The sequence below is a fragment of the Rousettus aegyptiacus genome, unplaced genomic scaffold (genome assembly GCF_014176215.1).
Source record: "Rousettus aegyptiacus isolate mRouAeg1 unplaced genomic scaffold, mRouAeg1.p scaffold_m13_p_6, whole genome shotgun sequence".
Lineage (NCBI taxonomy): Eukaryota > Metazoa > Chordata > Mammalia > Chiroptera > Pteropodidae > Rousettus > Rousettus aegyptiacus.
The window spans coordinates 54,748,341-54,766,520 of record NW_023416309.1 but is presented as its reverse complement, the minus strand read 5'-3'; the positions used below and the strand labels follow the sequence as shown (position 1 = coordinate 54,766,520).

The following is an 18,180-nucleotide window of genomic DNA, read 5'->3' as shown; positions in this document are numbered from 1 at the left end:
CTACCAGCTGAAAAACAAATCCTTTCATTATTTATGTATTAAATATAGACTAATACAAGGTAGGAAGTTAAACATTACCTGAAACCTTGCAGGAGGTGATCACTGTAAAGACCTAGACAATGATTACATATGGACAGAGGGAGGAGGCTGTGCACGGGACGGGACTCAGGAAAGAGGCTTCGGGGGTGAGAGAGCAGTTTTTTCTGCACCTGGACGGTTGTTTCAAGAGAACTTGCCTTAGAATAATTCATTAGCCATTAGGTTTGTGCTGTGCTGTTTTTGGTGACTGTTTTACAATATGGTGTGATTACATTAATCTAACTTCAAATAACTCACATGAAATACAGCTACTTACCAAAGCAGAACTCAGCCTTTGGCCTCAGCTTAGTTGCATCGCTAACCTAACGAGAGAGAGAGAGAATCACTTACACTTCTTCATGGGCTACGATAACCAGCCTTAAATACTGTGCAACTTCCGAGTGTACAATTTCCCAATAATCATACACATCTAGCACACAGATATAAAATTAAACTTTAAAGGCAACTGAAAAAGAACTGCAAACTAAAAATAGGATGAGTCCCAACTGTAAGGTGTTTAAAACAAATGATACTTCAATGTTCTCTTTGAACAAACTTGTTTTTTTCTTCCAAGGAAACGTGGAGCTGAAAGTAAATGATTAAGTTTTATGTCACACATATTAATATTTTTAATTTAACATAATTTTCAAAATACCCTCACATGAATACTGTACAGAAATGATGAATCCTTCCCAGACTGTATATTTCTAACTTAGCTATCGAAGATAAGAGAAAAGGATGGTGAGCCAAGGGGAGACTGTGTCCTTAAGAAAGTCCGAAACCCCAGAAGGCATTCGTCTGTAATGAGGAAACTCGAAACGGCCCTGGATCCCCTCCTGTACATCAGAAGGGTCCAGGATGGCGGGGTCGCCGTGCTCGATGGCGCACATGGCTCCTTTCAGAAGGCGAAGCGACTGACGGCGCCTGGTGCCGCCGGCCCCGCACGGGCAGCAGCTGCCGCGGGAGCCTGCTCGTGCCGGCTGCTGCGCGGCTGCTGCCCAGTGTCAGGGCTCAGAGCTGCGGCCTCTGTTCTGTACCTTCAAAAGCACTTCTAAGTCTGGGGTTCCTGACTGATCCCAACTATAAATTCGCAGCTCTGAGTCACACTGAAATTTGTTCCAGGAATAAATTCTGGAAAAAAAAAAAAAAGTGGCGTGTCTAGAGTACAAAGTGTACGAGTCAAACTTCCGTAGGCTGTGGCACAGAGATGAAAGTTAACAGAACTGCACAGAGGTTATATTTTAAAAGGCGAGCAATGGAGGAAAAACAGCAGCTGGCCAGTCGGCCTGCCTGCTTAGTTAATCGTTTATTTTTAAAAAGCACTCTCATTTTTAAAAAGACCAGGCAACGGGCAACTGAAACAGATACCAGCAGATGGGCAGTCTCTCTCTCAACTCCTTATTTCAATAAAACAGGGCTTTCCACATTACGACATTGAGAGGCAACAATGTTTGCAGCGTGTTTGCGTTACGGTATACATATAGTGTAGGCATCAAGCCAACTGAGGACCTAGAACTTATTTTACAATGACATCCTACACTTTCTAATAGTCTCTATAGAATTGAAGTTGCAAGCTACCCAGACGCAAATTAAATGATGTAAATTAAATGTTTTAATTTACAGGAACACTTGAGGCAAACAAACAATATTTGTTTTATAAATTTACATAACATGGCTTTAACATAAAATGTTTCCCTTTAAAGAATGTAATCTTGATTGTCCAAGGGCTAATTTTTTTCTCATCAGTGAGAATGAATAGCCCTTTTGTTACAGTGATACAATATTTTATTTAAAAAATATCTTTTAGACAGAGGCACACTTGCAAATTCGTCTCTGACGAAGACCTGTGCTAACAAATCAGTCTGTGCAGAACAGTATCCACATGCGTATTACTTCATCACGCTGCGTTGCTCCTCCCATTTCACACATTAAGTCATCAACAAGTGTATAATTTTGTGCAAAATACAAAAAAACTCAGAGGACTAGCTCCTCGGCACGCAAAAATGCCAGAAAAATCAACAAGAGATTTAAGAAACAAAATGAATTGAAGGAAAAATCATCTTTTCATCATGAAGATGATTCATATTTTCCCCAAAATAAAATATAAACAAAAAGTCAAAGGTTATGGAATTAAAAATTAGAAATGGCTTAAATATAAGACTTAGGAAAAAAATCTCCATTGTTCCCAAAGACAGAACCTAACTGTTAACTGATTTCCCCCTTCTAATATTTATATACCTGATCATAAAAGTTAATGTTAACTTTCACGATTTGCCACACCTCTTGTTATCTCCATATTTTTTCTAATTTTATCACACAACATCAAAACATAGTAATCAGGTACTATTTTCGGCATTATGTGAACATCATCATTAAACAACACAGAAAGGAAATCACTCCTTTTATTCGCACGCCCATCCCAAGAGATTCTGATCCAAGCATAAACATAATGTGATATAGAAAGACTACCTTTGAAATGTAGGTAAGTTTGATGGCTCCAACACGTGAAGATCCAGAAGGCAGGTTCTGGAAATAAATGATTAATGTATAATTAATATCCACCACTACAAATTTATGTTATAATACTGTACACATACTGAAAAGTTAATAAATTAGATTTTTCAATGTCACATATTGCGAATCAACTTTTCAGTTGGGTATTTACTATGTCTGAAATCAAGCTGACAATGTGGATAACAAAAGTGAACTCTATTCTGTTTCACCTTAATACATTCTACAACTAAAAGGCTATTTTTCTTGTTGTAGTTAAACTTATTTTCTGTTTCCTGGACTTAAAAAAAAAAACCTTCCAAAGATAAACCCTAAATAAATATGGATATAGAATTATAATTTTTTAATGTGTAAGTAACTTTAAACGATTGTATTCTTATACAAAGTGTTTTATGGTTTAGAGGTGTTTTTGTTTTTCTTTTCTTTAAGTTTGGATAAGGAAACAAAATGTTAAAGTGTCTTCAAGACCTAACTACTATGAAAGTGATTTTTTTCAAACACTGCTACCCTTCCATTCAAAATTGTTATTTTTCTTTTAAGTCCTCCATAACTCTATTACCTTGCCTAGATGAATACAGCTCTAAGCCTTTGTGTGAGGAAAAGAAATGAGAAGCTATCTCATGGCTGGATGACATAAAGGGTCATAGATTAAACAGTGGCACAGTACAGAGAAATGCAAGTAGCTGAGAAATAAAGGATATTCAAAATATCTAGTTCCTATGACCAGTATAATTGCTGCCAAGTTCAACCAGGAAAAAGTGAGTTTCAAAATGTGTTACTTGACAATGAACAAGAAATAATAAACTAGTATGACATTTAAGATAAAAAGGGAAACAAGCCATTTGTTCTCGCGAGCTCCTGCACTCTTCGCCAAAACACTTTTTCAGATGTCTTTGAATTCACTTCCCAATGCAGCTACTCAATTATTTAATATTTCACCATTAATCATGCCCTCACTATATCACAGAAAGCCCCAAACTGATCCCCAGTAATAGGCCAGAACGGACTTTCAAACCAGTAGTGGTAAAGGAAACAAAACGGAAGAATGGCCAACGTCCTTTCACTCCCGGGGTTGTCACGATCAGCGGGACACGTCACGGCGCCATCACATTAGTGACCGTGTTGCCTTTTTTAGTACATGAAGGGGCGGTGGATACATGATCAATGTCATGTGGTTGAATTCAACACTCTTAAGCAAGACATTTTACTGGCGTTTCCATGAAAGAGCTGCACGTCTTGATTAATACATTTAAGAGTGACACAAAGGTGGTACTGGTGGCTAATACAATCGCTGGCAGAATCAAGACTAAAGAATCTCATCAATTGGAATGAAGAGATAAAATTATTAGGAACTAAATAAAAAACTGTATTTAAAACTGCAGTGCATTCAGAAAAACCAATGCACTAATGATAGATACCACAGAAATCTGGCTTCAGGAGCGCTCACGTGAGGAAGCCCTGGCCGAGCGCCAACTCCAGCGCACACCCGCCCTGCTGCCGCCGAAGCCGACGATCCTCTCACACGTGCCAGAGTGTCCTGCTTCGGTTTCTTTGCCCATGCTGCTCTTTGAGCACCGAAGACCCACTTCTCCGTCTCTTGGCCGAAATCATACCCATACTTTTAGGTTAATTTCAAATGTTACCATCTCCATGAAGACTTTAACTTCCTCTTCTAGCTACAATCACACACATCCTCTGAATTCCAAGTTGATGTTCCTGTCTGTGTAACAAAATACATTCTATTTTGTCCTCATCATCTTTTAGCTCTGTTTAAGTAGAAATTACTGGTTAAGGGAGAAATTCTGAGAACCTATTACACATGAAGACGGAAGACCAATCAAGCAGTTTTAAATAAGATTCAGGAGGAAGCGTATCTCGCGCAGAGGGACAAACGAAGGAGGAGCGGCAGAACTGCGTGACGGCTCACACGGCTGAGCGGCCCAGGGCCTGGAGCGCGGTAAACGGCACTCAGAGGCACTCAGCGGGAAAGGCGTTCAGGAGGGGACTGCGCCACAAACAGAGATGAGGTCGCAAAAGGGAGGAATCTGATTCATGTTTTTGTTTTTTAAAAAAGGTAAAGATGGACTTTGGCTTTCTGCTGACCTGCTCCTTCTCCCACTGACTCTGGTCAAGGAACCAAAGCATGAATCATGCGGTTACAAAGCCAGGTGACTACCACCGAGAAAGCTGGTCACGCCCAGAGATAAGGGACTAAAACAGGTGTCTGTAAGCTCTGAAGGGTAAGGACACAGACAAGGCAGTTCCTAGCAAAACAGTCTCCTACAGAGTCAGCATTAAAACAATATAAACTGAATTAAAATACAAACTATCCTCCAAAATGTGAAAGGCTGCATATGGATAATGGTCTAAACGTAACAGAGAATCAGAGGGCAAAAGTACAATTAATGGGTGGAAGGTATAAGAAAGGAGATATGGCTCACAGAACAAATAATAATTAAAGCTGTCTCAAATATAACATGTACTTTCTAGTAATGTGTAGTTCAAACAACAGCTAAAGTAAAGATCAGGGATAAACGAGTTTCTGGCTGAATTAGTACCAGAGTCCGTCACACCTCGAAGTCCACATAAACGAAGCAGCTGCACCGGCACACGCCTATTCCTTCGCATCTACCATCGGGGCAGGGGAGCACGGGGAGCGGGACTGGCCGTGAGCGCCTGCTCTGCGAACCGGCAGGGAGCCTGCGAGCACTGGCTCGCGGACGTCCCCTCGCCCGCGGGTTCCTCATCTGCGCCAGCCCCGGAGCCTGGATTAGTTTAGAAGTTTGCAGGGGACCCGTCCCTCGCTTTGCACATACTTCTTTGCAATATACATCTCAATGTGAACAGCTTCCCAGGTAGAGAGAAGCTAAAACTGTTTAAGAGGTGATCTCTAACCCAAGGTCTCTCTCACGGATCCTAAAATTAGGATTCTCATTTTTTCTAATGTTTAATTTATGATACCTAACCCAGCGACATGCAAGGCAACAATAAAATCAAAGTGGATTTCAACTCACGAATGGCATTACGATGGCTGACACGTCTGACGATATGAGATGAAAGACAGGACTGCATAAATGCGAGAGGGTCAGCTAGTTTTAGTAGTTTATCTATCAAAAGATAGTAAGTGGTCTCCATCCTAGAGATGGTGTCTTAACTCTACCAGAGATAGCGTTTCTCCCCCAAGGGAAGAAAAACAGATACGATGCATAAATTTTTATCAAATAAACTTAGCATTTTATCTCCCTATAAATAGGACCGTAGGAGCTGGGGATGCAGGGCAAAGAGAGTGAAACCAGAAATGACCTAAACACAGACTGCTCAGGAAGACGAATCCTGACGTCACTGTAGTATATGTCAGGTTGGAGCCCGACACGGAATCCTGATGCCCGACTGGTAAGGGCCCACCCTAAAGCCCTGGCGCCTCTACCCCAACCCAGATGCTCAACTGACACTCCCCACTCTACACCCTACCGCCACATAACCCTATAAAAACGACTCCCTCCCATCCCAGGGCACGACTTCTCTGGCCCCTCTTCTCTCGGGACCAGTGAACCTCGCGCGGGAGCACTCTCCCACTAAAGGCTTGGCTTTTGAAACTTCTCTCGGCGTGTTATGCGTTTACCTTACAGTATATCAAATACTTTAAGAATTAAAACTCTTAAGATGCTTTTTAAAAAAGGTAACACTTTGGATTTTACAAACCTGTGGATTATCCATGTACCACACAAAACTATCTTCTCTGGTATCCAGTATGAAGTACCTTCGAAGAAATTTCCCACTATTTTCATTTTCTTCAATGTCTAGAAAACCACAAATGCGATTCTGACGATCCACATAAGGCATTTCTGAGCTTGAACATTACACTGTAAAATAAAAACACGAACAGTAAGCATCTCTCAGTGGACTTCAAGCATAAAATACGCTTTGGAATGATTTGTTCAACAAGGAGCTTACTTTCCAACACTGGTGGGGACTGGTTAATGTGAATACATACAAAGCATGGGCATGGGCAAAAATCACTTTTGAAATTAAGCTTATTACGAGTGGTTATCAAGTGTAACTGTTCACAGTGATGAGGACAAAGGAGAAATATTCGCCTCTGCTGAATGTTGAAAAATTCACTTTTTACCTACACAAACCCAAGTGAGTCAAAAAATTAGGTATCCAAACTTTAATTTCCTCACTTATTAATCGAGATAATCTACTTTTCAGACTGTTTTAGAATACTTTTAAATTCACAAAACAGTAGCTAAACTTTATTGGCTACTTCCTATATGGTAGGCTCTGTGTGATTCTTTTCCATGCACTTTCTCATTTAATCCTCAAAATAACCTTATGAGTAGGCACTGATTTCCCTATTTCACAAAGAAACTTAACAGTGAGAAGGGGAAGTGACTTTCCAAGATTAGAGACCTAGTAGGTAATGGATCAAAACATGAATCAGATTCTTGGACTTCAGAGCTTACATTTTAATCTCTACATCATCCCATCTTTCCAAAACCCTCTGAGATGTTAAAACTATAAAAAAAAAAAAAAAAAATCAAAATAACACCACAAAGAGAGATAAGTAGGTATTACGTGTCTCCTGATGGAAGATACAAATATCACCAATGAAGTGAACATACTATAACAAAAAAATTTTTTTACCCGAGTCTGATCAAGTCTCTAGATCTCCCTATGTCCAACTACCAATTAACAGGTAATAACACAGAGGAACATATTAAAACGAACCAGAGGAATTCAATTAGCGAAAGCCAAACTGTGGAAAACAACAGGACAAAACACTGTTTCTTCAGCAAATAAATTACTACAGGGAAAAATAAAACAAAGAGAGAGGTTATCGATTAAAAGAGACTTCAGAGGCATATCATATTCTGATTCTGAAGTACTGAAATTTGTATTGTACTGAATAAAGTTAAAAACGATGACTTGGGTAAAAAAACAATGTTTATAGTAATTTTTTTCTCTAGAAATTAGATCTGTAGTTCCTTCCTGACGTTATGCAAATATGCAGACTGTTCCTATTCTGGTGCGTCTACAGCCGGCACCAATGCCTTTGGGCAGGCCGAATTTATTTATGTAACTAGTTCTTCATTTAAAGCTCAAGGAAAGTTTAACTGACAGTGAAAATTCAATTAGTATACACTCTGATATACTGCATATCTAAACTGCCTTTCTACATGCAACCAGAGAAACGGTGAAATACACCAAAAAGTTCTAAACCAAACTACCTATTAAGTTTGCATGTGTGTGTTATTATAAATCTGACATTTAGAAAAGACAATGTATTTAAAGAATTTACCCAAAGTTTTTAAATTTTTCTAAAATGTAATCAAAACTAGCCATACTATCCTAACACTCACTATAGGTAAAAACTATGAACCTGCCCAGTACTGCCTCAAGACAGACACAGACCAAAGGAACAGAACTGAGAACCCAGAGACAAACCCATACAGCTATGGCCAACTGATTTGCAATGAGCCAACATCACACAATGGGAAAACAGCCTCTTCAACAAATGGTGCTGGGATAACTGGATACCCACATGCTAAAGAATGAAATGGGAACCCCCCCCCCCCCACCTCACACCATATAGAAAAAATTACTCCAAACAGATTAACAGCTACATGTAAGAGCTAAAACTATAAAACTTTAAGAAAATATAGGGGTTAATCTTCATGACCTTGGATTTGGTGATGAATTCTTAGATATAACAGCAAAAGCACAAGTGACAAAAGAAAAAAATAAAGACAAATTGGACTTCACAAAAATTTTCAGCTTTTTTTGCATTAAATGACATCGAGAAAATGAAGCAACCTACAGAATGGAAGGAAATATTGCAAATTACATATCTGATAAGGGTCGAATATCCAAATATATAACTAACTCTCATGACAACAAAAACCTAGTTAAAAAATGGGCAAAAGAGATATACCAATGGCCAACTAGAACACAAAAGAGATGCTCAGCATTATTTGTCATTGGAGAAATACAAAAGTAAAACCACAATGAGATACCACTTCAGACCCACCAGGGTGGATACAATTAAAAGAGAGGAAAATAGCAAGCTTGGCGACCGCGTGGAGAAACTAGAACCCTCCGACACTGCTGGTGCAAATGTAAGATGGCACCAGAGCTGTGTAGAACGGTCTGGTGGCTCTTCAAGAGTAAAACAGAATTACCACGCAACCCCATATTTCTACTCCTAGTTATTTACTCAAAATAACTGAAAACAGATACTCAAACAATTATACATGAACGTTCACAGCAGCACTATTCGCAAGAGCCCAAAAGTGAAAACAACCCATATTTCCGACAATAGATGAATGGATAAAAATGTGGTATATCCACACGATGGAATATTACCCAGACATAGAGAGGAATAAAGTGCTGCTACAATCCAAACAATTAAAATTCCAGCAAAATATTTTATAAAAATTGACAAGGTGATTCTATTATATATTGAAATGCAAATAACATAAAAAAGCCATATCTACTTCCCAAAGAACAAACTTAACACTACTTAATTTCGAGACTTAAAACTACAGCAATAAAGACAGTGTAGAAATGGCGAAAAGACAAATAGAATAAATCAACGGAACAGAACGACATCCAGAAACAGACGCACACACATTCTGTCCATTGATTTTCAACAAAGACGCTGAGGCAGTGCCATAGGGGAAGGATAGTCTTTCAACAAATGGGACTGGAACAATTAGCTATCCATGCAGGAAAAAATTAACTCGGAATGGATCAGAGACCTAATGTCAAAGCTGTAATAGTGAAGCTTCTAAAAAAAAATGTAGGAGAAAGTCTTCATGACCTTGGGGAGTAGACAAAGAGCCTGAACCATATAATGGTTCATGTATTGAACTTAATCAAAATTAAGAACTGCTCTTTGAAAGGAACCATTAAGAAATCAAAAGACAAGCCACAAAATGGGAGAAAATATTCAATACACATATATCAAATAACAGATATCCAGAACAGGCAAAGAATTATTACAATTCGATAAAGAGACAAACGACCAAATAGAAAAATGGGCAAAAAATATAAACAGACAAGCCAGTGAAGAAGATATGTAAATAGTAAATAAGCACGTAAAAAGGTGCTCATCATCTTTAGTGAGGAAGGTATCACAAATAAAAACCATGATATACCACTAGAATGGCTAAAACAAACAAACAAGAAATAACCCTCAAACTCTGGCAATACCAGGTGCTGACAAGGATGAAGAACACACACTCTGGTGGGAATGCGCTGCCGGTGGGAACGCACAACAGTCCAGCCACATGGGAAGGCAGCCTGGCACATTCTAACAGAGTGAAACATACTCTTACATTTGGACCCGGCAACCCCACTCGTAGGTATTTATCCAATTGAACTCGAAGTTTATAGTCACGCAGAAACCCGTATGGAAGTGTTTATGGTCATATTATTCATAATTGGCAAAAAGCAGAAACAAACCAAATGTCATCAAAAGGTAAACAGATAAATAAAACGTGGAATGCCTATACAACAGAATAGCACGCTACAGTATAAAGGGAACACTGCCACCTGGAACAATATGGTTGAAATTCATCGACTTGCGAACTTTTAATGGATATGGTTCATTGCATGTAACAAACTCCAAAAAGTTAATAAAAAATCAATAGGAACAAAAAAAAATTAGAGATATTTATTGACACAGAGATAAAATAAAATGTTATCTAAATAATATGGAAGGAGGGCATGGAAGGAGGCATGGCCTGGGTTGATAATTCTTGTTCACAATTCTTCATAATAGAAAAGTTCAAAAAACCTATACCACACAGATACCATGTCTCACATATCGGATTGGCAAAAATTCAAGAGTTTAATAACACACTATATATTGGTGAGACTGAAAGAAAATAGGGACTCTTGCACCGCTGGTGAGAAAGCAAAATTAATAAATGAATTTAGCACGATTTAACAAAATTGCATAACCATGTATTTCTATACCTGGTGACTGATAAGTATTGTAATTCTGAAACTACTTTATGTATTTTATGTGCATTTAGAATAATGCAAACATATTGATACCATGATTATATTTAAAATAAAATAATTATTTGTTATTTGGAACCAAGATTGTCACATATCCCCTTTTGTACAACAGGAAAAATTCTATGTAATGCATCTGAATTAGAGACACTATTAATTCATGATCTTTGAAAATACACTAATAGAAAATCTTCACTTTATGATCCCAATATAACACTAATTTAAGGATTTTTTGAACACCAAAACCACCAGGTAATAGGTTGTTAGAAAGCAGAATATTTGTATAGTTTCAAGTATCAACCCACTGTTTTCTTATTAATTACACAGAGAAAAATGTATCTTTATAATGGAGAAATCTTGCAGCCCCTTTACTGATTCGGTACCTAATAAATTTATGAGCTAGGCATTAATGGATGCCACTGTCCTCTAAACAGACCACGTACTATGATTCCACTGATGTGAAATAGCCAGAATAGGCAAATCCATAGAGATGGAAAGTAGATTAGTAGTTGCTAGGGCCATGGGGGAGGGGGATGTGGTTTCTTTTACGGTGATAAAAACATTCTACTGATTATTGTGACAGTTGCACAACTCTGTGAACATACTAAAAGCCATTTAAATGGGTGAATTATAGCCAATAAAATTTTTTTTAAAACACTTTTCATACCAGAGCACATCGGAAACCCTAAGAAATATTTCACCTCCCAGACCTCTGAATGTTGGGGTGGCCCAGGGGGTGGTCCACAGATCTCTTCTCTATATACCCACGGGTCTAAATACTGATGACTTCCGAACTGCCACCTCTCACCCCAGACACTCTGCTGAACCCGACTCATGCGTACAGCGGCCTCCTCTACCCACCTCCTGACTTCTCTAACAGGCGCCTCGCGCTTGAACTGAGCTCCACATGGCCCCCTTATAAATCCGCTCCGCTCCGCCTTCCCCAACTCAGCGAATAGCCAGTCCCTTCTTCCAGCTGTTCGGGCAAAATATCTTGGGAGTCACTCTTGATTTTCTTTCTCTCTCATTCTGTGTCCAATCCTTCAGCAAACCCTGTTGGCTCCATCTTCAAAACACACCCGGAATCCCGCCACCTCACACCACTTGAGCTGCGGCCACACCGGAGCAGCGCCGTTGCCTCGCGGCTGGATTCCTGCAAGGGCTTCCGTGCCCCCGCCCCTGCCCCCCTCGCCCTCGTGAACGGAGTCAGAGGGATGCCATGAAAACGTGTGCAATCAACACTTGCACACACTGCTACTTGCCAGGGACTATTCTAAATATTAATTCACTTAATCCTTTCAACAACTTGACAGATGAGAAAATGAAGGCATGGAAGATTTTAAAAATAACTTGTCCAAGGTCACACCATCACGAGTGGCAGAGTCAGGATTCAAACCGGGGGAGTCTGGCTCTAGAGCGGCATGCTCTTCAATACCATGCAATGCTGCTCTACTCACAACTTCAACTTTGGCTGCTTATTACGATAACCTGGGAGTTTTTGAAAATCCCGAGGCCTAGACTGGACCCCCCAGACCAATTAAATCAGAAACTCTGGAGATGGGCTCTAGGCATCGGTGCATTTTTAAAGCTCCCCGGAAACTCCAGTGTTCAGCCAAGGTTAAGAACCACTGCTTTAATGCAATCCACTCGGAGTAAAAACCAAAGCCCTTACATACAGGCCTCGCCTACCCTCCCCCTCGCCCCACTCACTCATCTGGCCACTGGACTCTCGCTGCATCAGACAAGCTCCCCGCTCAGGGCCCTTCAACTCAAACGTCCTTTGCTCGGTGAAGCCTTCCCTTGACATCCCATGTAAAACTGAGAATGCTCCAAACTGTCCTGCCCTCTCCCAACTCCCTTTCCTGCTTCTCCTGAACATTTCCTTTGCATATTCTACTCCTTAGCAATGACTGCTCACAAACAATACCATTTATTTACCTGTTTCTTGTCTGTTTCCTCACACTGAAATGCAGGCTCCATGAGAGCAGGGATTTCTTTTTTTTCCCATTAACTATTATTTCTCCAATGCCTGAAACAGTGGCTCGCCCATGGATGACACTCGATAACTATATGTTGAATGAAGCATTAAGAAACCCATAATTACTGTAGCCAATATGAATGTTTAATTTTCTAAACAGTTGCTTTTTCCTCAGCAAACAAGAAATCATTTAGCAGATTTAACTGACTGGTTTGTTTAGATGATGGAAGGAAAAAGGTTCAAAGACCATTTTCTGTTTAGATTTATATTTTTAGTAAAGCTAGTATGAGGCAAAAATAGATAAAATCATACTATTAAAACTTCCTGAAAATGTATCCTTCGGCGTTACTATGCTCTAAGATGCAGTTAGACAACACAATCAGTAACGAAGTAACAGATTCAGTTAATACTTCAGTCAGGAACCAGGAAGTAAGCCAAAAAATAAAAACAAAACAAAAATCAGAAAGAAAAATTAAATTCTGCACAGTGAGACCTCACTAGGCCCACAAGACTTCAGTATTATTTGTTAACTAGATGTTGGGCAGGACTAACCTTGTTGTCCCCAAACTGCTGACAAACACAAAGCTGAGGATACACAGACATCAAGGATCCAGCGTCTGTGGGGTCCAGCACAGACATGCACACGCACACACACGCGTGCACACACACCCTCAGCGCTCTCGCACCCTAACCAATGCGTACCGTCATTCCACACCATGCAAGAAGCTGACAGAAAGAGAAAAAACTGGCAGTTTTCCACATCTTCAGGGAGAGAATAGGGAAAAGAAGGGGGTATTCACCCCAAAACAGCGGCAGGGGGCACCCAAGAGAACCATTTGCCAAGATAAGTGCCCAGAAGGAGAGACTGGCATCCCAGTCTGCTTATGAAGTGGACAGGGTGACTGACCCCGTGCCCACCAGAGAAGGGGGAAAGAGAGAATTGAGAAATGGCAGGGCGCAGGAAGGGGGCAGCCTGCATGCCACCACTGGCATCCAAAGGGAGTGAGTTTCCAGTGCGTTACGTGGAGACTGCGGAAGGGAGCTGGGCTTGAGCTATGTTGCTGGTATCGAAATCGGGCTGCAGAAAGAGAAGATCCCCGACCTATTTCCCGCTCACACACTCCGAGGAGCCAGGGGGAGACTGACAGGGCAGGAACGAGGAGGCGGGAGCGTCGGCTGGCAAAGATCCGCCCACAGCAAATCTCACACTCAGGAATCCGTGCAGGGGGGACTCTCCCTGAGAAATCGCACCCCAAATTCCTGTTTGGATGCCTATCGGTGGACCTCGGTGGTTCACCACTGTGAATCAAGAGGGCGTTGATGGTACCAGGTAAGAAATACTTGTCCTTTTCCTTGTCTTCTGACTTGTCCCATCCAAGCAGATCCCAGAAGACGGAAGAGAAAAAGGTACCCTAGGGACACACAACCACCGCTCCCCACTGCGAGTGCTTCAAGCAGTAAGCGGCCTGACACGGGGAAGGGAGGACAGGAGCTCTAAACGGAATAGGAGATTGCAGGTTTAAACTGAAACAGATTACACTGGAGCTTTTAATAGCTGTAAATGTAGGAAAGCTATCATTTGCCCATGATGTCATGGGAGAGAGAGGGAAGAATATCCTACAAATCATGGTCGAAAGCAGTGAATGCTGAAAAAAAACAACAAACTTTCAAGTTTGTCCTCCCCAAGAGCAGACTGCTGGACGGCCTGAGGACATACGGCACTGCACTGCCGGGAGGGAACACCTGACCTGGGAACGCCCGCGAGGGACTTACTGGACCCGGGAAGATGCTACATTGGAAGTCCTCTGCGACGGCGTCCGATTCTAAGTGTCGGTGATTATCCTTTCTTCAAGAAGGTGAATGAAATACAGGATCCGGAGTTCAATGGCTGAACTCATAAAAAGGTTAGGTTGTGAAAAGAAAGGGGTAAAACTACAACTTTTAGAGACTAAAACTATCAGATTGATAAGTCTGATAAGGATTCCATGTAGGCAAAAATATCTGACTTAAATTTTTTTAAATATTTAAGACTCTCGGACTTATTTAAATGTTTAAAAGTATCCCAACTAATTTTCTTTTACACTCAACAGAAATTCCGGTTCAAAAAAGCTTATGATATACCAGATCCCCAAAACACAATCTTCCTGAATCTAAGCAATTCAACTAACCAAAGGCTTACCAAAATAAACGGCAAACATATTTACTCAAATGTCTTCTAGGAATTATAAGATCACACAGGAGCGAATAGGAAAAAACATTTAAGAGCTGAAATGGTTTAATGTTACAACTACCAACAGAAATTTCGATTTTATATAAAAATACCCCCTATTTTTATATTTCTAAAAATTAAGCATTATAGACAAATATCTACATCTACCAAAAATTTCTGCCCTAAGAACTTCTGACGGCACATCAATAAATTTCCAAATCTGTTTACTTACAAATGGTCAGAAAAATTAATACTACACTTCAATATTTATCTACTCCTGAAGCCATTTTATTGTATCATTGCAGAGCTGAAGCGAGAGGAGACTCATCCTTAAAGTTAATATCAAATTTTAATATTACCAAATGGTCAAGCATATGAAAAGTAGTATTTTGTTACCACCTCAGCTCACGGCTACTTGAACTTTTCTAATACAAGTAGAGTGTAACTATTGTCACGTCCGAATAATCACTACATTCTATTCTGAAAACTACTTATCTTCCCCATTCTTAAATGACAGTTATGAAAACAAGAACAGCTATTTAACACCAAGCAATATTTTAACTGCAGAATCTGACTTACATTATGCTAGTAAATTACTTTGTAGATCTCATCCTGGATTACAAATTACCAGAGTCAAAATAACTGTGAGCGTTACAGTATGACTATAGGAATTTAGGATTAAGTAAAAGTGATTTTTTTTAGAGCTACATTAAATGTTTTTAGAGAAAAAGTCTCTATAAAATTATAAACTGTTTCCATCTTTCCCAAGTCTTTTCCCAGGAGTCTTCAGTATCATTTCCGATACGTTAACAACATGAGAGAATTGCCACAGTAACTTTTTAAACAAAATAACCCAATGCTATTCTTAAAGTCTTTAAACACTTCTAAAAAGGTCCTTCCGGCTTATGAACTCATGGCCGTTTCCTAACAATTGTATACTTATCCTGTTTTACTGTCTCTCCTAGCCTATGACCAACTCAAATTTACACACCGCCTCTTTCCTATTTTGTTACATCACTAAAACTGAAAAAGATACAAACCTACTACTTTCCCCCAAAGCAACAATAAAAATACTAATTAACTAGACAAAGTAAGACATGAGGCTGGTTCAATATAAAAATCACATCTTCTTAATCTCCAAAAGTTAATCGCTGCTTACCGCGAAGGGCAAATTCTCTCTTCAAGAGAAACCTGTCAATGGAGGCACTGTAAGGTTTTATAGCACTATAAAATAAATTAACTATTACTTCAAAATTTGCTGAGCTTAAACACACCTGTTTAAAACCATAAGTGTTCTAAAATGTCACGTCCCTTGGGAAGATTTTGCCGGCATAAGGAGTATTAAATGAACTCTATTTGGGGAAATATTTTTTGCCTCAAGTGTGTTAATATGAAAACTTGGGTGTGCAAAATAATAGGCATTTTAGTAAGAACGAATCGTACTGCTGCACAAGATATGAGGCCGGTTCAATATAAAATAACAGTTCAAGTTCTTCACATGGTGAAGAAAAATGCCGTTTTACAAAATGATTTTTTAAGTTTTTCTCTGAATCATATAAAGCTTACTCAAATTTTGCCATCAAGTGTTTCGATGGCATTAAACTAACATAGAAAGTATGTAAGCTGAGTCCGTGGGGGAAATAAAGCAAACTGATCAGCAGTTCTAAGATAAAAGACAATGCTTTAAACCTCACACTGCGCTATTTGTTCCAGTCATTAAACACACAGGAAATAAGATTTTCTAGTTAGAAAACTAATTGGCAAAGGGCAATGACTTCATTAAAGCAAAGAAAATCTTATTAAAACAGACAATGATCAGTCGAAAAATAACAAAACAAGTACTACAGGATTCGAAGAAAACAAGAGGAAAGTAGCACAAATTGCCTGCATATTTCTCCCTTAAACCTCCTCCTGGACCAGCCCCCCAAACACAGTCCTCGAGTTTCATTATTTACATGCCCGGCAGACGTCGGATGCTGTGCTTTGCAGCACGAGATACCTCGAATTCTCCCGAAGGCAGGGACCACCATAAATAACAAGACCGTTCTCATTATGACACTTTCCCCTCTGATGGTCTATCCGGGAGTCAATAGAAAGCTTATGAGCTAAACCACAAACCACTCAGGACCGCCCCAGAGCGGGGCTGCGGGCTGCTGGCCTCGAAGCCCAAAGACCTGGGCTCTGGTCGCCTCCGTGGTCCCACCTGCGTGACCTTGGGCACGCCACTCTCACCTCTCCCACTGGTTATCTGCACCATTAAGGTGCGAAGGTGAAACACTAAGGCCGTATGATTGATTCTATGACACACGGCGGAGTCGACTTCTGGTTCGGCGAGTCCTAAAGTGAAAGCGCATGAAAAGATCAGCGGACGATGCCCAGGGCGGCGGGGCCCCGGCGGGCTCAGCCCTGGAGCCGCGCCACTCGGGCAGGCGTCGCCCGCCGGGGACCCCCGGACAGCTGGCCGGCGCGGGCGTCCGGCGGGAGGGCGCGACGCGACGGCTGAGCCGAGCCGCCCAGAGGCGCGCGGGCGACCGCGACGGCCGCCGGCCTCCCCGCCCTCCGCGGCCGGACGCCGGGCCGAGGTCAGGAAAACAATACAGCGGCCGCGGGAACAGGACGCCGCCCCCGCCCGCCGCCCCCCGCCCCCTGCCCGCGCGCGCAGGTGAGCCGGCGCCGCGGCCTCGCCCAGGTGCAGCCGCGCGGGGCGCGCAGGTGCGGAGGGGGCGCGCGGGGCGCCGCCCGGACCCCGCCCGCCGCCCGCCGCCCCGCACTCACCAGCGCCCGCTGGCCCCTCGGCGGACGCGCGGCCGCCTCCCAGGTCGCCTCGGCGCGCGCGGCGCTCCCGGAGCCCGGCCCCGCCCACCCCGCCCGGCGCGCCGCGCTCCTCACGCCCAGCTCCCCCACGGCCCTCGGCGCGGAACCCCCGCACCGCCTCGGCCGCGGCTCCCACAGGCGCCCAGCTGCCGGACGGAGCCCGGGACTGCCCGCCGCACACTGCGCACGCGCGCCCGCGCCGCCTCGGCCCCCAGACGCCGGCCGAGATTCCGGAGCCGGCGCTCCCGGCTCGCGAGACTACAAGTCCCGGCAGGCGCCGCGCGGGCCCCGGCAGCGCGGCGCGCCGCGTCCCGGCCGGCTTCCTGGTCCCCGCGGGGGCGGCCGCGGGCGCGCGGGCCTCTGCGCTGCGCAGCATTCTGTGACTCGTAGTTTTCGAGGACCACGGCGTCTGGCTCGAGAGTGGAACTCGGGGGTTCTCTGATGTCATCGTCTAGAGCGCCGAGCCACAGGAGTCTTTAAAAATAGATTTCGTTCGTTTGCAGATAATTTGTTTGCAAACTATCGCATAATCGGTCCGGGAAGCATAAATCCATAGGCTGCTACG

General features: G+C 42.1%; 1 protein-coding gene across 11 annotated transcripts in view; it reads right to left on the bottom strand.

The window, feature by feature from the left end:
* Nucleotides 1-17,678, bottom strand: part of PLEKHA1 (pleckstrin homology domain containing A1) — a 47,581-nt gene extending 29,903 nt beyond the window's left edge. For 6 of the 11 annotated variants that reach the window (XM_016149077.2, XM_036222279.1, XM_036222281.1 and 3 more), the window contains exons 1-4: nt 17,577-17,678; nt 6,292-6,452; nt 2,548-2,604; nt 356-401 (exon numbers count right to left, since the gene is read on the bottom strand). In XM_016149077.2, the coding sequence (XP_016004563.2) occupies nt 356-401; nt 2,548-2,604; nt 6,292-6,432 (244 nt within the window). In that variant the 5' untranslated portion in view covers nt 6,433-6,452; nt 17,577-17,678. The other 5 variants (XM_036222284.1, XM_016149079.2, XM_016149078.2 and 2 more) reach the window with 5 other exon arrangements.
* Nucleotides 17,679-18,180: the final 502 nt, after the last annotated feature.